At 34.3% G+C, this 22,183-nt stretch overlaps 1 protein-coding gene across 2 annotated transcripts in view; it reads right to left on the bottom strand.

The window, feature by feature from the left end:
* The window catches only part of LOC134529502 (serine/arginine repetitive matrix protein 1-like), a 155,697-nt gene extending 134,196 nt beyond the window's left edge, over positions 1-21,501 (bottom strand). The window contains exons 1-4 of one of the 2 annotated variants that reach the window (XM_063363651.1): positions 21,346-21,501; positions 20,966-21,118; positions 7,978-8,067; positions 4,400-4,525 (exon numbers count right to left, since the gene is read on the bottom strand). In XM_063363651.1, the coding sequence (XP_063219721.1) occupies positions 4,400-4,525; positions 7,978-8,067; positions 20,966-20,977 (228 nt within the window). In that variant the 5' untranslated portion in view covers positions 20,978-21,118; positions 21,346-21,501. The remainder of the gene's footprint in view (positions 1-4,399; positions 4,526-7,977; positions 8,068-20,965; positions 21,119-21,345) is intronic. The other variant, XM_063363652.1, reaches the window with a different exon arrangement.
* Between the last annotated feature and the right edge of the window lie 682 nt (positions 21,502-22,183).

Here is a 22,183-nt window from a genome sequence, read left to right as displayed (position 1 = left end):
ATTTCTAGCACAATTTGGCCTTTTAACCTTGCATATAGTTAGACGAAACACGTGTTCAAACACTGCCAATAATCAAAGATGTCTTATGATGTAAAATGGAAATAATGTTATAACTTAACCAACTTTAGATACCTTACATTATCAACTCCATTAATTTATTGTAAAAAAAAAAGGTTTGTACGGTTAGGTTAAGAATTTTATTTTTAAGCACAACTAAATAATGGTTTCAATAAAATGACAATATAACCTCGTTTTTACATATTTCAAGGTACCAGGGTGAAAAAAAAAAATAAAAAGAGGGAAATTAAAAAATAAAACTATTATCACATTACTATGGAAATGATAAGAAATAAATATGCACCACACTAAAATAAAATGTCAGAGATGCTTACTTTTTAATATATTAACTAGAACTTAATTATCTAACTAGGTGAAAAGAATAAATCCATCCAGTCTTACAGTTCTTCACAACCGTAAAGAAAAAATAAATTTTCTGTTCCTGAGTAAGAAAGATCTGTGCATGTTTAAGCATCTCAAAATTTCCACATTTTATGGTGAGATTTTCTAACAAAATATTTAAACTCTTCAAATAATCGCGTGTTAACATTTAATTCATTTCAGAAATTTATCGGAAACAATTCTGTTAAACTAACACAACTTCTTTCAAAAGATTGTTTATGTTTAGTAATAAAAATTTACGAACGTTTCAGCAGCAATGTTTGGAAATTCAGATTAGCCAACTGCCTTTCCAAAATATTTCTAATGTAAAACGAGCATCGCTGAACACTCACAACTGATTTACAGCAATTTGGTTATGTTGCTTTTAAACTTATTTTAATATGGTCGCAGTAATCCACTAACAATTTTGGTAAAATCTCTTCAAAAATTTTTTTATTTATAATTCTTTAAAGTTTAAAGTGCAGAGATGTAAAACATCTAAATTTTCACGTTCACGTCACCAAAGATTTGGTTCCTGGCCATATGGTTTACCATGGCAGGTAGCACAAACAAAAAATTAGGTTGTTTACAATGGCAAACGTAACTGCCATGATCAAATAGTTAATGTTTAGTAAATAAAATTTACATTATTTTCTTTAAACTTTTATGGTTTTGTCTAATTATTTTTGAAGGTTTACTAATAAATGCAACGCTGCTGCAACGTAATTTCCGAAAAATGCTTTCGCTTAAAGCGGGAAAGTAGATACTGCATTTGTACTGTAGGTAAAATGGCGGTGCAAGTAAATAAATATGTTAATCACCAAAATTCGTACATCTCAGTTCTGTAAAAAAGATTTTATTATGTAGTTTAAAAATTATGTTTGCATAAATTTTAATATTTTCTTACGTTGCGTAGATGTATTTTGCAAACTTAAAAACAATGCAGGAATCGGTCATGGTCGATTCCAAAACCATTGTATTCTGAATCCCACGATTATAGTGGAATCGGTGGAACCGACCGATTCCGGGATCTGAATCGACCCATCACTACATATTATGTGATACTTATAGATTATTTATGATGTTAACACTTGTCTCTCGTATGATAGATTTGCACAGACTTTTACATAACATGACTACAGTTTATGAGACTAAATTGAAAAATCTCTATTGAAATAATGTAATTTATCTGTCTAAAAAACTTTCATTGTCCTAAATGCTGTTGATTTTCATAAGGTGTTGACAGCAAAGTGAAAATGTAAACATCTGTGGTGTAATAATGTCTTGTGGTGCCATTGCATTGGAACTACTTTCGTAACTGTCATATACATAAATGTTCTTGTTCATAGGCTAAACAATAGGGCCTATATAATGGATGGCTAGAGAATTATCAGTCCATCACCTGAAATGTAATACAATATGAGTGCATTTTTCACGTACATGCTAAAAATAAAATTAATTATTGCAGTACTAAACTATAAATTAAAGATAAAAAATAATGAACGAGAAAAAGTAAGTCCTCAAAGTCATTAGGAGCTTAATAGATAGAACATAAAAACAAAGCTTCAAATGCTGTATGGAAAAAGGCAATATGAGAAACTCAAATGTTTCTCAATAAAAGTTAGCTTATGAGTAAATATCAGGAAGAATCAAAATAAAGAAAGCATTGTAGTGAATGAAACATCAAGGATTTCTTTATCTGCCACTCACTGCCACAGAATATTACTACTGTAACTTGCTTTCCAATTTATGTCCAGAAAGAGAGGTATTAATCATGATTCCATCTACTACAGTAAAAATAAATGTCAAAAACATATGTTTTTATTTCGGAAGATATAAAACTAGATGCATAAAATGTTATGACTAGGGACAAGATTATATGGTTACATATTTTACATTAATCACATTGGCACACTTTACAAGCACTCAAAAATATGCTGATGTTTTTTATTACAAATTGTTATATTATATAAGAGCATCATGTGTCAGTCAAAATGAGACTATTTTGATGAATTAAGTATTAAGAAGTATTTTTTCATATTTGTTAAACAATACACCATTTTTAAGAATAAACACAATGTATCAAAATAATAATAACAACACCAAACTCTCCTGTTTTTAAAAAATAAATAGACCTAAAATAAAAACATAAAATTTTGTTTATAGTTATGATTCTTATGTGGTTTCAATTAGGCATGCCTGCACACACGACTTAGAACCCAAAATTATAAGTTTGGTTAGTACATATATACAATTGATCAATTGAATTACTGCATTATTCATAATATTTTAACTAGCAATGATTACTATGCATCTTTAAAAATATTCATGTTATGAGTGGGGGAAGACAGGTTCATAAGGATAGTCGAATTAGTTTAGTACAGTTTTATTTGTTACTGATATTTACATTACTAATTCAATCACCACACAATGTCTGTTCACAAATTACTAAATATCTGCTAGTCCGCAGTTCACACTCCTCACTGGAACTAAGCTACAGTGGATCGCCTCTTACCTCACACCTGTCCACACACACAGTCTAGCGCTACTTGGTCACACACACACGGTCCCATCGCTCTGAGTCAGCGCCGCTCGCAAAGGGGGACCTCTCGCCTTCTTTGCTGTACTTGCATTTCACTCAACTGCCGCAGAGGCCGATGTCAGCGCTTTTATACCCGTTGGCCGTCTTTCTGGAATGGACTGGAGTGGTTGTGACATGTCGCATCATCCCGAACCGTCCCAATGCAAAAGCATCCAGAAACGCGTAGGAGTAACAGCACTTCAATAGCGGCCCAAAAGAAACCCGCAGAGATCTTCAGAAAGTCACGGGGTGGACAACAATAGAAAAGACGAAGGAGGGCGCGGAGAGATGTGGGCGGGTAGTGAGGACCTGAGGACCCGGCGAATCCTCAGAGGCACACATTACGTCAGCGAGCCGTGCATCACTGCAAGCCACCCGGGAGCCACTGGCCTGGCCGACTAGCAGGTACCTGGCTCGCCTCACAGCCTTGGTTACAGTACGTTTTGTACCAAAATCCATGAATAATTAATATTTTAATGATTGTTACTGTGTTTTTATGCACCAAATTGTAAGTACTAAGCAACAACAAGTACAGGATGGTTTAACAACTTAGTTTATGTAACTAACTGATCACCGTCCAAAACTTAACTGGTATGTAAACTGCTTATAACAGAAAATAAAAAGTTTATTCAATACTGCTGTTAGAAAATATTTTTCTATAAATACTATAAGTTTCAACTCCAGATGTCTCATCATCGTCAATATTTCGCAGTCCAACAAGTTTTGAAAAAGAGAATTTTTTTATATGTGCAAACATTTTTGAGTTAAGTTTTTTTTTTTTATTCTATACTTCCCAAAATAAAGACACTCTAGTCGCTATTGTTCATGACAAAACGCTCTCTGTAGGACTTAGGTTATATTATACCCCGTAGTGTTCAACTTTGTACGACTCTGATAATAAATTAACACTTGTTAACAATGGTTTTAAATGATACTGCCGAAGCTATATTGATACCAATTTTAGGAACAGATTGCAATGCGATCACACACACTGCTTATCAGCAGTATGCTTCTTCATAGGGAGTATCGGCTGGCCAGCTGACAAGATGGCACAGTGACATTGTGCTACATTCTTCTTACCATATGTATCTGATCAACTAGTGAAGATAGTAACGTAGGATCAACAGTGTTGCATTTATAATTATTTATTTAATTTTTTCAGCTGTTGTCTAAAAATGTGTTTTCATGCTGCACTCCTTTAAAATATAAAGTAGAAGAGTTGAAGAATTAAAATTGAAATTTAGTTGTATAAATTTTTCTTTTTCATAAAACACATTCAAACACAAATAGTATTCTTTTTTTTCATTGTCATTCAAATCCATTCAAATTTGAATAGTGTTAATACAACACTACAGACATTAATTAAATTTACAAAATTACCTTTTCATCTTCTAGTTGATTGTAGACAAATTCCACAACCACGTCATCTTCTATTCCCAATATTTCTGTAATCCTTTGTGTTATCCATGGTTTCATTACTTCTAGCTTTACCTTAGACATGTCAACCTAAACAAGGACAGAAGTCATTAATCTTTTTATCATGGAATCTGCAATTTAACCAAATAAAATACAAGAACTTTCAAACATACCACACACAAAGACATAATTTTACAAAATTGTTTTTCTTTTGGTGCTGCCAAATTATTTGGTTATCTATTTATTTAAGTGCATGTCCTTGAGATATTAAATATTTGGGTGTGTCATTTCACTGTCTGCTTGAACAACCTTCTATAACTATAATAAAAATTTCAATAAACAACAAAATTATCAATATGATTATAAATTACTAATTAATTCCTAAGCAGGAAGACCACTCTACATGGAATTCTAATTCCTGCATATTTCCAAGTTTTAAATGCTCTGAATTTAAAAATTCCAGGTTTTGCTTTCCGTTATTGATACAGAAGTTTTGCTGAAGAAAACGTTGAGCAATTTAATAAATTTAACAAGCAAAATTATTAATGGACGTAATGCATGTATATATTCAAAACAACCATAAGAATTTCTATCTTATTTTTAATCTCTTAGGAACACTTATTTTCACTATGCATACTCATATAAGATATTACAAAACATTTGGAGTAAAACATGCAAATTAATTTATTTTGTAAATAATGATTAAATTTAAGAGTTAAAATTAAGTATATTTTGGGACATAGCTACTTTTACATCTGAGGAGCGCAATTTTCTGCAAAATGATTCTAAAAGTTAATTTTAAAGCATCCAAATATTTCTCAAAGTTTTCTTAATTTTACAATTTATATCACAAAAATTTAAAATATTTGTCATTTATTTCGAAGGAATAGAATCTTCAGTTACATATGGCTTATGTTCACACTATATATATATATATATATATATATATATATATATATATATATATATATATAGAGAGAGAGAGAGAGAGAGAGAGAGAGAGAGAGAGAGTTCACGAACATGTTTTACTCGTAAATAACAAATTCACAAAACAACTACTATATTTAGACACCTTTTATGTGCTCATATATATATATATATATTAATTCTACCCCTTTCTTAACTTCACTAAGCAGTTTAACTATTTTGTCTCTTAACTCATCTCTCTAGCGTGGTATTTCTTTTCTCTTACTGCATTTTATTTCAATTGGGCAGTTTGTGCTGCTTGCAGCAAGGAATTTGTGATCTTAACTGCTTGAACTCCTGCATTTATAACTGTGCCATACCCTTGTCTTATGGCACCATACACTAGTCTAGTTTCTTCCATGTTAGAAATAATTGGTTGGTTTTATTCTGCAGTGGAGCAGTAGATTTTATGTGGCAAATCAAAGTACAGTAAACTGCCGATCATCCCTGTTAATTGAAACCTACCGATGCCTAGATAATTGAAATCCTGTAAAAAAAAAAAAGGATAATCCATTTCAGGTTTAAGAGCCACCTTCGAATTTCGGTCACAACATATATTTCTTCAGTAGAATTCTGAGCATAGGAGTGAAGTCTTTGTGAACTGTCTCTTGACTTTTTGGGACGCAACTAACATGGCACTGTGTTACCATGCAGTTTTTCTCTATCTGCTGGAGAGGCGGCAGTCCCCCACTCCTCTCTCTCCTAACCCCCCCCCCCCCCCCCTCCGCAGCCCTTCTTTAAATTTACTTTTAAGCACCCAGGGAAACTTGTGCCACACTGGAGGAATATATAAGTAGCATTTCAATACACCAATTCCCAGAGGATTGATTTTCACTGACCTAACAAATGAATATGTTCCAAAAATCAAAGATGACTGCAACAATACAAGCGCATCTTGCGGAGCCGTAGCTTTGAATATATATACTGTATAGAAGTCGCCAGCCCAGGTTAAAACTTCTAATACGGTTTTGAGGTAGTTGGTTAATTCACCGCCGCAATCGCCACCATCTCTAGGGCATCGACTTGTGGTGGTCCCTGGCGGACAAGTGTCGAACTCTTCAAACACCCCTTCCCCCTCCTGTTGAACGAACTTGAGCTGCAGTGAATGATAGGTGGGGGGGTGCGGGGAATGACAGCTGGCGACAGGGCTGCGCTCTAATGTGTAAATAACAACTAAGACGATACAGGGCGTTACGGCAACGCACTGCAGCGGTGAAGTTCCCAAGCTGCTCATCTTACGCTTTTGAAAAACGTAGAGTAAATCCTATCCACTCGCGACTTCTATACAGTATATATATTCAAAGGCCGTAGCTGCAGTGTACGTAAGAAAATAAATAGCATGAGGAAACAATATTGTTGGCGTTATGAAAACCTGTCCTGATAAGACAAGTGAAGATTGCCTTCACATAAGTTGCTGGTTCACAGTCATCTACAGCGGCCGACGAAACTCAACACTGCTAAAGATAAGATCGCGCAAACTGTGCAAATGCAAATTCTGGCTAGTTCCCCTCCCCCCCAAACCGTACATTTCTCTAGAGAATGCCACTCAGTCACGTCACTCTTCGGGCTCCTGCCCGGCCGATGGGCGGGAGGAAAGTAGCATAGCGGCACATGAAAGAAACCAGAAGAAGACTGGAAACGTGAAGCAGTGTCAGGGCATCCCCCTCAGGTTTGAAGTGTGACAAATGCGATAGCTGAGAGGGTGGTAGATAACGCTGGACACGCAAAGAAATGTGCCCGCGGGATACCATATTTTTTTTACAGCTTCAAAATATAACAAACTAATAATTCAACTAAATTTAAGTGCGGATAACCCGAAAACCAGATAATCTGGGCCCGATCATTGAGAGTTGACTGTAATAGTTTTCAGTCGTGTCTTATGTTTATTATTACTGGCCTTGTGCAATGGCACACATATACCCCTTATTCCATAGTCCAAGTATTATTTAATGAACTGAAATCATACAAGCATCTTGAAATATTACCATTCCAAATACTGACTAGTTTATTAGTACTCTCATGAATAATTTGGAACATTGGTGAACAAACAATTACACTGCTTACATGTTTATGGAGTTGAAATTATTATAAAAAAATGTAAGCATTATTTCCAGGATATGTAAATACTCTTGCAGCACTCAACCTCATCTAAAATTTCTGAAGTTCTATCTCATTTCTCACATTGTTTCTTTACATACAAACTATAGAGTATTAAGTATGGACTTCAAATCTTATCACGTAAAATTATGTCACATAACTTTTACATCATGCCAAAATAACTAGAAATAACATTGATGTTACAATTAACGTACTACATTAGAAATATATTATTTTCAACCACGAGTTCAACAACAGTTTGAACTAATGTAAAAATATAAAAAAATTTAAATTCTATCATTGTTGTGATTACCTAAAGTAACAAAATATTTACTTCTTTTGAAAAACTCTACCAAACAATTCATGTACGTTTATGTAGAATATAATAGGAAATTCAAATTAACAATGCTTAAGTTAGTGCAAAAGTCATAAAAGTCAGCATTCCTTCCACAAAATCATGTTCCAGTAGAAATTCTCACCTTTCTGCTGAGATTGTCTCCAAACCTCATTTGTCTGAGCAATTTTTTCTCTTTATCGCTAAACCTGTTGTCCTGCTCTGCAGAAGTCCCCTGCAAGTAATTTGCAGAGATTAGCAGAAAAAATATTTACACAAGATAGCAGGCAGTTGCCTTCACAATATGAAATGACATGTCAAATGCCAACATCTTACACAAAAATGTTAAATGTTTAAAAATTTATAATGGTATACAGGGAAACCAAATGTTAATGCTTCAATAAACATTATTAGTTCAAGTAAGTCATTGATACGGACTAGCATATTTAAAAACTATCCTCTCAGGATTGAAATCAACTTATAATGGTCTGGCAGTTAAATATATGATCTTAAAGAAACAAATCCTTTAAAATTGAAGGCTTCTTAGCAACTATGCATGAAACATCAGCATTTGTGTGTTTCACAGAACATTCGTGTTAGGAGGGAGAGGTAAAAATAATTAACATTACTGGTTTGAAACTTGGTCCATATTTCTATAGGAAAACATTTACAAACGGTGGTGTATGCATTTCTGAAAAACGAGTATGTGGAATTTGTAAATAGACATGATATGTCTCTTAAATTAAGAAAAATGCTTTGAAGCAACAGCATTAAGTAAAAGCCTAAACTTATATTACTTTGCCTCAATAGACCACCTTGTGCCCAAGCCTTTGCTATCCTACATAAACTATAAGTTGCAATAAATTTATTACGCAACCCAATAAACCAATACACAGGTAATTCTTTGTGGTAACAAAAATATAAAATTAAATTCAACAAGTTTTTTAGTAGGTACAAACCTAACTCAAGAAACATCTTCAAAATAAATTGTAGATCACATTTATATTAATATTAGTACATAAAAAAAACAAAAGCGGCAATTATTAAAACCTACCTATATGACTAACATGATCAAATGATTTGCATTAATACAAAACAGTTTGAATATAAACCCATCAATCCTTTGAAATGATACCTCAAATCAAATGCATAGCAGCTTACAATACTTATTAAAATATTTTCTGCGTAAAAATTAAAAATGCTTCCCTAAAATAACCACCCTATAAAATACTACAAAATGGTCGCATAAAAATGGGTTTACCTTAGAAATTAAAACGTTAAGCAATAATCAAAAGAAACTCCACCATCAGCAAACTGGATCAATCTTCTGCTTTCGTAAAATATTACAAACAATACAAAAATTTCAACAAAAATTTGCCTAAAATTGCAAAATAAAAACCTCATCAAAAACAAATTATGGAAGCAAAAAAATAATCAAAAGCTATGTAGAAAGTTTTTAAAAAATTAATCAAGGAATAAGGCAATCTCAGAAAATAAAGATTAGCAATAAAAATGGCACTACAATACCCAACCCAGTGTCAACTGCAGATTACATAATTATTTTGCCACAATTGCCACAAAACTTCTCCAAACACAATATCTTATCTAAATGCATTTAACTTCATTTACCTGTTGGAGAACAAAAAATACTTAAAAGTATTAATACGTTAAAAAATACAAATTTACTGGTGTGGATGACATTCCTACTAAAATAATTTTAAACAACCAGAATCATTACAAAACCATTGATATTCCAAATAAATCAATATTTTCAAAGTGAAGTTTTCCTAGTGATCTTAAAATATCAAAAATTATACCTTTATATGAAAAGGGTGATAAAAGTAATGTGTCTAATTAAAGGCACATTTCTCTTTTGAGTACATTTTGAAAGGGATGTGATTTTTTTATGAAAAAGAGGCTAATAGATTATATTAAAGAAATGTAAAATTTTAAACCCCTTACAGCATGGATTTATAAAGAACAAAATGCAAACTCAACAGTAGCATAATTTAATTATAATATTTAAGGGTCATTAGAAACAAATCAATCAGAACACTATGCACATATTTCTTGATCAGTCAAAAACCTTTGACACTGTACACCACAACAATCTGCTAAAAAAAATGGAATTACTAGGTATTAGAGTTGTGGTTCTTAAGGGGATTGGTGCAGGACAAAAAACAGTCATTCGTCAGAATTTGTTGGAAATGAGCTTAAGTGTTTCATAAATGCTTGTTTATTACTACTGTATGGCCAGCCAGCACGTATATAAGCTAGCGGGTGAGATTTGGCAAGTTAGTGGCGAGAGAGCTTCTGTGAGGGGAGGTTGTCGAATGTTGCAGCTCTGAGGCCTGCCATCTAGCGGGAATCTTTCGAAGGTCTTCCACAATATCGCCTTTCTCTCTCTCTCTATCTCTCTCTCCAACACGGACACCCAACCAGCTCTTATCGCTTCCCATCTCGCCCTATCCTTCATTCTCGGATCAGGTAGCCGCCCTTCCCCGCGTAGACTTTCGTGTTACTCCAGGAAACCAAGACAACCTGTGAACAATTTGTCCAAAGCTGAATTTTTGTACTGTGGTAGAGTTGACTATGCTTAATAACATACCGAAAGTTTACCGCTGTAGACCTTGTGCGTTATCACCGAAAATTTGCATTTAAGTCCTAGGTGACAGCAACTTGCATCAGTCCATTAAAATGCTACCCATTTATACAGTTCTTAATTTAGACTGTCCATAAACTTACCAAAATAATCTAGAAACTTTAATACACCCATTAATGTTAGAAAAAATTTAAATTTTTAATATATATGATATAAAGCGATTAATTCACGACATATTTTTTTTTTATCTTTGCCACCCAGATAAAAATACGATTTACACCGATTTGAAGAGCCCAATGCGAAAAAATGTCTAAATAAATGTTTTTAACTATACTTTTAGCTTTAATATAGTATATTTATAAAGAGTCTAGCATAATTAGTTGCCTCATTAAAGCTGCCCGAGCGTTGCAGTGTACTGCGGCCGTACTGATCTTTCACAGCCGGCGGGCTTTGAAACACGCTGCGTACTGCGACACTCAATAAACTTGGTCTTATTCATGGATTACTTAAAATATATTTAATGCATATGATAGGGTGTATTCATGTTACATCTATTGAGATATACATATTATTTTTTTATATATGAATGATTTTTTGATACAATAAAATTAACAATAAACAATTTCTGCTTGGAACTTGTAAATCAAAATTCTAGAGGACCTCTGGTTTTATATATGTGTGTTCGTATTTTGTTACAAAAATTTTATTATTAAAAATTATTTTAATACCAAAAAATATAATTATTTTTTATTTCTAATACATTATATTATTTTAGATCAGAACTGTGCAAAATTTTAATGTAGCCTATATTATAAAATATATATATTTAATTGTATGAAATTATTTTACTATATAACAATTGAAGAAAACGATACACCGTTAATGTGCTTATTGAGTTTTGTCACTTTTATAACATAATTCGGATGATAATATTATTTTTTTCCAGAAAATAAATAATACATAAGTTGTGTTGTAAAATGTATTGATAGAATTACATATTTAGTAATTTTTTTTCTAAGTTAATTCATTGGAGTGCTGCGCCTAGCTTACTTCGTTGAATTGCTAGTGGCAAAGAGCGGTGGTGGATGTTTTTGCAAGAGTTTGACCGTATTTTATGACCCCAGCTGTGAGAGGGTGTTCGTCCCAGAAATCCTAACGGCCAAGGAAAATAGCCTTTCTCTGTAGTCACGTACGGGTCTGCTACTCGCGCAATATCGTCAGTTTATCACAACTTTCCGGGAAGTTCTATTGTTGTTATTTATTTATAATTTAGAAATTAAAGAGTCGATCATACTAACATTTTTACCTAAGCAAATTGCATCCTGGAAGATTTTTATCTACGTTTGCAGCAAAAATCACTTGCAGTTAGGAAACTTTTATTCTTTCAGAGTAAAATTCAGTCTGGAATTACCATACATTAAAAACCTTAGTTTTCTGGAGCAAAAAACGTCCCAGCACGAGCGACTTTAACACTGCTGCACCACACACTACGCAGCTTGAAATACATCAGTGGTCAGACTATTGTACCAGACACTCAAAATATACACATTTAAACCTTAAAAAAAAAAAAACACACAGACAATATTTATGAAGTGATTTTGACATTACGCTCAACATATTTATGTAACATGTAGTCAAATTTCTATAAAAAAATATATTTTTTTTTCTTACCTTTTATGATTAAAATTACCAATTTAATAATAGGACGTTTTAACTTTGAGGTGTTTATCACAGTTACCATGTAGGACATTATTTTATATTACTTTGGTGCCATAATGAGAACCGACTTAAAAAAGTATTAAAGTTATTAAATTTACGAAACATTTTTGTGGATCATTGTAGAAATTATCATTAAGGACTCAACTGCTCATTTATTGGTGTGATCACAAGGTTTCATCTGTAAACTTTTGACGTGTTACTAAGAAATGTTCATTCTACTACTGTACAAAATTTTTCCTTTGGGATAATTTTCCATGTATTAAAAATTTTTGTTTCTTAACAGCGAAATTCGTCTCGACCCGAACCTACTTCGACAACCTCGCAGTAGTATACACTACGCGGCTCGGATCGCTTTAGTGGTCAGACTAATTGTATGAGACACTTAAAAAATATACCAATTTAAAGATGAATAAATATGCAACAACGATTACTTTAAGCGATTTCCACGTTGGGCTCTTTAAGTTTATGTAAGATGTATTTATATTTCCTTAAAATTGAATGAAAGTGAATTCGTTAACTTTAATGATTTAAAAGGTCTATTTTATAGAAACATGTTAAACTTTGTGCTTTTTATCACTATCCTCAGATAGGGCAATGTTTCTAGATTATTTTGGGTTCCATACTGAGGTCTACTCCATAAACTGCATTTGCAATATCCATTATTGTGGATCGTTGCAAAAAAATTTAATTTTGGACTTAACTACTCGTTTTCGGTGTGACACACAAGGTTTGCGGCAGTACTTACACTTTTGACGTGTTACTAAGAAATGTTCATTCTACTACTGTACAAATTTCGGCTTTGGGATAATTTTCTATGTATTAAAAACCTTTGTTTCTTCACAGCGAAATTCGTCCCGACCCGAGCCTACTTCTGCAACCTCGCAGTAGTATACACTACGCGGCTCGGATCGCTTTAGTGGTCAGATACATTGTACCAGGCTCTCAACAAATAAACTAATTTAAAATTTAAGAACTAAATCGTGATCGTAAATTGGCCGCCATGGTGATTTGCGAATTTATGGAGAAATAAAAGCAGTTAAAATCTTATGTAGTTTCCAAGAGACATTATTACATCACCAATCATCTTAAGTAACAGGTTTACAAAATTTCAACATATTCATTAACTAGTCAGTTTTTTTTCAAATGTGTTAGTATTAACAATCTGGACCATATCTAGTCAGTGAGGTCTGTATTGTTACAGACTATCTGTATTCCGGTATTTGGATTTTGAAGCTACTTAATGATTCGCTTTCAATGTCTATTAAAATATACCTAATGCTAATTGCAGGAATATTTCTACTCGATTTCAAAATTATAATTCCTGAACATTTGTAGCGGACACATTTCAATGTAACACTCACTGATTTTCGAGTTGTGTTGAGGTTTCGCATGCCACTTCGTGTACACGAGATGGCCCCTGCTCTGGTAACAATGAGTAGGGACACCTGTATTTCGCGAATACATTTCGTGTCAAGGTATTTCACAAAATACTGTAGATTTTATAAGAGGAAAGGCAAATTGTGAGGGTGCAGCAGTACTGTGACCACATTCTCATTGGCCTCGTCAAGAGCGGGACGACACCTCTCACCGCTCTCAGCCAATAACCACAGGAGAAAAGCTACAGCATTTTGTGAAATACCTTGACACGAAATGTATTCTCGAAATACAGGTGTCCCTAACAATGAGTCATCACAACCGGTGCCGTCTGTACGAGCGTCTTCACAAGTTATGCTGAAATATGTTCTTAAATATTAATTCAAGTGAATTCTTAAAATCCTACACACCTTATCTTAAGTGTCGTAAATGAATCGTTATATTTTGTAAATCCATATAATATAGGAGCCACCATGGCGCGAAGCGATGGACGCGATACCAATAATATTTTTTTTTACCAACCACTACATCAGTAAATATTTGTGGTTTCCATTCGCTATGAATTCAAGCATGTAACATTTGTACTGCTTCTTCAATTCGGCCACAAGTCAAGTAGCCAATGAGCAGGTGACATTTTTCGAGTACGTAGAGGATTGACTATCGTACAGGTCATTGGCAACACGCCCTTACGCGCATGGTTAATACCCGCATGAGTAGAGCAGAGGTGCCCACCTCCCCCCCCCCAAACACTATGACTCACCCCCCCCGTAAACTAATTATGCCCCCCCCCCCCCCCGATTTTTTTTATGCCATTTTCTAAATGATTTACTCAATTATTTTATAATATTATACTTTTTTAGTATTATATTTTATCACATTTTGCATTAATTAAAACTGATTTTCTAATAATAATTTTGGTAATATCAGGTAATATTTCCATCCTGAACCGACAGATACCAAACTGCTTTTGTTGAGGAAAGTGCGGGGTTGCCAATTTGATTTACAAGACCCCTTTCATTTATCAAAGCACCAGAATCGTATTTTCACATTAGAAGCTATAATTATGTAAATAATATATACATTTTTCTCGTCTTTTAACCACCCCCCCCCCCCTTAAAAATTTTAATGACGCAGTCTGCGTCGTTACCCCCCCCCTTGTGGGCACCCCTGAGTAGAGTGTAAAGGCGTAAGCATGATACACATCTGGTCCTCATCTAACCGCGCACACTTAGATTTAACTCAGGATAGGGTGAAAAATGTTTACTAATTTTGCAGTCCTAACAGTCACCAACGAAACGCCAGCAAAATAAATAAATAAGGCCACGAATATTGTTCGTGAATGAAGGCGAAGCTGATACTTTGGAAACGTTACCAGCATATATTAAATAATGTTTAACTATTATTTACGTAGCTTACTTCTTAAAACTGCATTCATGTAAACTGATTTTGTGTGAGACTATGTTGAGTGTTTTCTGCTACACTTATTTTTCTGAAAAAAAGTATATTGTGGCTTAATAAACTTGTTAACATTGATGCCTGTCATAAAAAAAATTCAAACGTAATCATACGGATACATGTTGAGTATAGTTTATGAATGGTTCACGCATTGCTGGAAAAAAAAAGCATGTTTACAATTTTACACATCTTTATGTTGTCGCATCGCGTCCATCGCGTTGTACATACGCAACTCTGAAAAATAAATGTATGGTAAAAAAGCTATAATAAAATAATCTCTTATCTTTCTTTATTCTTTTTTCTAAGCGCTCTAATGGCTTTCGATAGTTTTGTTCTTTTGTGTACTATGCTTGGTGGAGGTTTCTTCGGCATTTTATTCCTGAATAAATCTCACGCTTACAACAAAAAACATCTAGCTAAATCACTGTGCTAAATAATAACAGAGAATAACCATTCAATTATACGCCGAGCTAGACCAAACACGTTCTCTTATCTACTGAAAATGAGTACGTTGACCTTCATATCAGTTTCGCGCGAAATCCCGTCTCCCCTTCGTAAACAGCAGACAGCTGAGGTAGGGTGGGAACGAGAGAAAACACTGGCTGCAAACAGTTCGGGAAACTGTCGCAAGGTGTCACTACTGTCCAGCGCGCTCCATAATTTCTCGTATCCGAGCTTGCACGCTGCTCAAACTTCTACAGCTACGTTTTTACTTTAGGTCCGACTGCAATAAGCTAAAGACTAAAATAAAGTCAATCATTCAGCCGACAGATATATTGGCGTTTGAATTACAAATGAAAACGCAAATGAATATCACGCAATTTCGTAGCAGCTCATTTATTAAAATTCAAATTGTAAATACGTTAAATTAATAATGATTACAGATAAAATAATGGTCACAGTCATATCTCCCGTGTCTGAAAATTTATCTGCGGAAGTTTTACCACTGAATTCTTTATAGTTTATTAATAAAGCTTGAATTTAAAAAATTCCCGAAAATCAGCAATAACTTAATTAAAATAAAAAAATTAAAAAAATAATTTTACACCAGAATGGTTCAAATCTTCTCTAGTAGCTGAATCATTAACAAATATATTGTTTTTTTTTAATACGATGCTGGTGCACCAATCCCCTTAAGGCTTGGTCTCATGTGCTTGTCAATTTTTTTTTCCATTTTCTCATTATTATTATTTAAGGGCTGGTTCCCTAAATTTATTAAATACCACCTTTGCATTGTTGTGCTATCACAAATATTTTTTACACATATTCATTAAGTGTACACAATACGTGTAAAAACTAATGCAAGAGTTCTCAATTACTATAACTTATGCAACTTTTTACACCCATATACTCCACTTAGTGAATATCTGTTGAAAATATTTGTGACAAGGCAACAAATGCAAAGGAGATATTAGGATAACATCTCACAAATATCTCTTAAATAATATTAAGTTAATGACAAAAACTGAAAAAAAATTGACTTGGGGTGTGAGACCTAGATCATATCACACCTCATGTACAGAATCCAAAAAGTGGAAATACCTCATAAAAACCACTACATACAACTATCTTGCAAGGACTTCTTTCATTAATTTCAGAACTTATATAATATAGTAGTCCGGTCAATATAGACATCCAAGGTTACAAAAATTCGCACCCGGCTGAAAATTGGTAGGATTGTTCAAAACATCATTATAAATGAAATGTGAAAAGTCCTCATCGATCCGGCACCTGGAAAAAAATTTACTCTGGTCAAAGGTCATAAAACAGGTTTTTCGCTATTTTCAGCCAAACGGTATGTTTTATCATAAAATTAGCCCAGATAAAAATTGTAGATCAGATAATTATCTATAACAAATAACCAAATACTTTTTTTCTTAAGAGCCACCATTTTTGAGATATGACGATTCAAAAAGTTGAAAGAGTTGTAATTGTCATAATATGCACACGTTTTCACGCCACCTTTGAGGTAGTGTACTTAGTGGGGTTTTTTTTAATGTGGTTTCGCCGGTAGGCCTATTCCACTGATCTGTTGTGACGTCACACTCTGAGAAGAGTCTCTCCACCAGGTCAAGTTCCTTAAATATGGTGATGCACACTAAACTCACTAACTTTATAAAGCAACCACATCACACCCTTACTTTCTCTTTCTAAAGCAAGATTTCTGCCATTAGTGCTGTCCTCGTTTCTGTGTGCTCTGTTGTCAGATATATACCATAGAGCAAAAATGTTTTCGACTCAATGTTGTAATGTAATAAAAGTTTATTAAAATGTATCTGAAACATTGTACAGTATGTCCATAAAATAATGTCCCAGTTATAAATTTGAATACTATCAACTGTAGGTAAGAAATGTAGAGTTTTTGTTCAAGGTCACAATTAAACAGTAAATTAAACAGTTTTAGATAAGCACATGCGCAATTACTGCTTAGTTGTTTTCTCACTTGCAGCACCACCTATGGAAAATGGCAAATCCTGAGCGTAGAGCGTTTGTGTTCTACAATTTGTTAAGAGTGAATCCGTAAATTCAGTTCAAAGTGTGTTTGGTTTAAAGATTAATTGTGATCCCCCACGTGGCAAAAACATCCGCCATGACAGAGCTCTTTTTCGCTGGCCTACAGGTTCACCTGACATAACGTCATGCAATTTTTTCCCTTTGGGGCTTTATAAAAGATTCTGTCTATGTTCCACAGCTACCTATTGATTTGCCAGAATTGAGAAACATAACTGAAGAGACTATTGCTTCCAAACTTCGATATGAATTGGACTTTAGGTTGGATGTGTGCCGTATAACTAAAGTTGCACATTTTGAAAATTTTGTATGAAAAACTAGAAATGTATCCACATATTAACATAATGGATCCCTTAGCTAAGAGATCCACTAAAAGTGTATAACGGTTCGTTATATACAAAAAATAAAAAGATGTGCCAATTTTAGTTTTGTTTTATTTTTCTAATAGAATGCACAGACGAATCCAATCACTTTCAATATCTGGCTCACTCATTCATCACGTATATCCGCCTGTCGAAAAATTGCTCGCAGCTCGGGCGATGAAAATTAACGAAAACAAACGGAGCTAAGTCTTTCAGTAACCTTTTATGGTAATTATCCTAAATCTGTGCGGCCTCAAACACGGCCGCACCTGGTGAAAACCCGCGAGCCACCGAACGCACCCTCGCCTGGCAGCGATCGACCAACGACTGACGAAGTCATGCCACCGTTTCTCCACGGAGGGAGGAGAAGTCACATGACCTCACCGACCAATCACACGCACGCTTCATTCACACTACATATCACAAGCCAATAAGAACACACGACATACATTGAAAACAGTTTTCTATCCATAGAGCCAGGGACTTTACATTCTCCTCTCTCCCACAACGTGAGACAGCAGTTATCACAAAGTTCCCACGACCAGTGGTGAATCCCAGCTTTTAACTCGGTTGGCGGGGAATCACTGTTTCTTTCTCACTTGCACTTACAGGCCTCTTATGCCTCTCTCTAATACATCCCACACCAAATCTATTGTTCTAGAACCTTATGTACCATTAATCACAATACAAATTATTCCACAAAATTAAACTTATTTAGAAAAACCTGAAAAAGTAGGCCAAAACAGGCAAAAATCTAGTACAGTGACTTATTTGTGAATAATTACATAAAAAATAGAAATTATTTAAAATGTTTGTTAAAATACAAGGTACATTCTTAAAGCATACAGCAAGTGAAATATTAACCCTTAAATACATAAAAACGGTAAAATATCATTAGAAATACTTTTTAAGAAATATTTACATGCATAAAAATAGTTTAAAAAGAAAAATATTTAGCTAGGAAGGCAGGGGTCTTGCAACGTTACAAGTGCATCGTAGTGGATGATGCCATCTTTGCGTTACTTCGGAATTCTCACAAGAGAGGTAAGAAAATGATCCATAGGAAATAATAGAAGCAGACAATTTTATGTGTGGTGCTGTGCGGAGAAACAGTCGTTGTTATATGCTGTAAGGAAATTGGTTCTGACATTAAAGAAGTTGAATAAAGCATAGAATGGAGACTGCGTTTTAAACTGTAGGAGGGAATACTTGGAAAACTTATTGAAAAAGCTATGGTTTAATTGGAAAAAGTGTCAATTGAAAAGAAAGATTTTGATTGAAAAGCCTGAATTAGCTGCTTGAATATGGTTATATCATGAACAAATACGTTAATTTTGAAAGGCTGCAAAACCATTGTTAATGTTGACAATACCTATGTTCGTGTTACAGACAGCGTAAGTTCTTGTTGGCAGTGTGATACGGAAATGGACATCACAGAATCTATTGGTAAGGTCCACAATTAATTGTTGTGCATGCAGGTAGAGAGGATGGCTTTGTACCAAATTTCAATACTTTGCTATTTTTAAGTCAAAGCAAAAGTCTGGAGACTACCACAACAATATAAATTTTGAAAACTTTCCAATGTGGGTGAAAAAAATTTAAAACCAAATTTAACTGAAAAAATGTTATGCAGAACTGGATAATGCCAGTTGTCATAATGTTCAGTTAAACAAAAAACCTACAGCACCATCCCCAAAACATCCAAAACTTGCTCACAAACAAGAATATCGCATTCTCTGCAACAATGTCAAAAGCAAATATTTTTTGCTTTCAGTAAAAAGTGCATCAACAAAAAACAATTTAAAATGGACTGATTAATTACGGAATATGGCCATGATGTCATTTGTCTGCCACCATACCATGCCGATCTGAACCTGATTGAGCTGATATGGACAGACATCAAAAAATAAATCAGGGAAGAAATATCTTCATTGGTAGATGATAAAATAAATTCTGCGAGGATTCTATGGACAAGTGGAAAGAGTGTTGCAGGTACTTGAAAAATATTGAAGGAGGAGGACTATGTGAAGAGTGACTGAAAAATGAACATTGAAATTGATAAAATAATAATAATAATAATAATAATAATAAGCATCTGATGTTCTAGAGACAGAGATGCTGCAAGTTATCCAGACAGCTAGGAAAGCTATCATTCGGTATAGGTGAGTAATTCTAATTTTTTGCTACATATTTTTTTTTTTTTTGGTTTTAACACAATAGTAATTTTCTAAGCCTGTTTCAATGTTTTAAAGCAGAACATACATGTATTTAATAGGTTCTGAAACACTTTGGTATAAATAATCTCTGCGCAGTTATAGTTGTTTAAGTACATCGTACATTACAGCCAGGAACAAGATGTTTTCAGCCATACTGGTTTCACACCCTAATAACTATCAATTAGGGTGTAAAACCGATTAGAACTAAAAAAATCTGCCTCAGCCATAACATACTTACATTAAAGATCACAATCTTGTATCAAACAGCCTCAAATACGCTGCATTCCTGAGGATTTCTCGAAAACCACAGGATCATGTTGCAGCTAATATCAAGTACCGGTACACAGTAGCGCGGCGACAACAGGATAAGGGATATCTCTCGTTGAAAAGTCTCGGCTACGCTATTTAAGTAAACAACTAATTTACATCATTATATTTACATTAAGGTAATATTTACAGTAAATTTAAACAATGGTTTAACCTGAAAATATCATTTTTCGCATGTGGCTGGAAAATTAGTATTCAATGTTTACCGGTTCTACTACAATGGCAATGGCTGCGACACTGCACAGGAAAACTTAAAAATGCTAATTACATATGAACTTCTGGAAAATATCTGAATGCACCTATATATTATAATTATAAATACAATAAGGAGCTGAATATATCCATTTTCGGCTGGTTGTCTCTTTTATTCAAAGTGGCGCCCCTACAGTAAACAATTGCCTCATATTCTTCCTGAAATCTATTAGAGCCAAAGTTGCCACTGATTCTTTGTAATAGTACTTGTAAAGTTCAGTTGATACACTAAAACGGTAAATTTCTCAGTTCCTAAAACATTTCAACATATTACTTAGATAGCCAAATTCAATAACAATATATAACCCTACTTACTGTGTACATCATTTTGGCACCGTATAATTGTAGCAACCTCCACAGAAAATACCAGCGATCTTCAATAACTGAAGCACATAACAGCTTTCACGAAACCAACAAATGTATGTATGTTGATCTTCATAGGCTTTCTTTAAAATTCTTAGCCACTGCCTGAAACATACCATTGAAATAAGTCAGAATATTTCATAGGCTATTGAAACAATTTAAAATAACACAAACACACTCCGATATACAAAACCATCAAATCGATTTTATGACACTAAAGAATTCAAAGAATATTTTGTGTTTTGAGAAGTATTCAACATTGCCGGCATCGACGCATTCACGTATTCCAGTAAATAAGTACCGCCACACTAAAAAAAATATTAAAACTTTACCTATAAGAAACTGAAAAAAAAAGATATCTTGGAACCACATTTTAATATATTATAACACAAAATAATAAAGTAAATAAGCACAATATAACCTCGGCTAAATTACAACACGAAAAGCCTTAAACACAGCGCTCAATCATAGATAAAGGTTGGTACTAGATGGGTATCTCACATAATATGATCATTGTCACGCTTACGGCGCTTGCGGTGCTGAACATAGAACTAATTTCAAAATGGTGGCCTAGATGGGATAATTTTCTTGGGCACTTACATGCAGGTATATAATTACTAATCTATTGCGCACATGCGATAATGGCTTTGGTGTTACTTCATTAATAAAAGCTGTCGCCGAGCGGGCTGATCCCCTTCTTGGTTGTGTAGGTTCTTGGGCTAGCTCAGTTGGGGGTGGGTTTCGGGCCGCGTGGCAGTTAAGAGGATCTAGCCGGCTAATAATTAAACTACATATGGTTTCGTGGCACTCACTCTTTTTATTGGCCACTGTTTGGACTGGCACGGGGTTATCGCAGTTCCCGCCTACGACCGTTCTTAGGTGAGGCCTGACTACACGAGAATTTCCCCTTACACGGCCGCCTATGTGGGAATTAGTAGGTGACGGCGTCGCGGCGCTAACCGATGGCGTTTGTCCCAAACCGGCAAGGCTTTCATTTCCTGTCCTATAGCGACTTCAGGCAAGCACTACCTGCAGACACAGTTTCTGAATTGTCCCATTAATATGGCGAGGTCTCGTCCATGACACAAAGGTACTATTTTATCCTAGGCAATGCACGACTATACAAGCGAATAAAGATATATATATATACATACATACGAGAGGAAAGGA

The sequence above is a fragment of the Bacillus rossius genome, chromosome 2 (assembly GCF_032445375.1).
Source record: "Bacillus rossius redtenbacheri isolate Brsri chromosome 2, Brsri_v3, whole genome shotgun sequence".
NCBI lineage: Eukaryota > Metazoa > Arthropoda > Insecta > Phasmatodea > Bacillidae > Bacillus > Bacillus rossius.
This window is presented reverse-complemented; position numbering and strand designations above follow the sequence as displayed.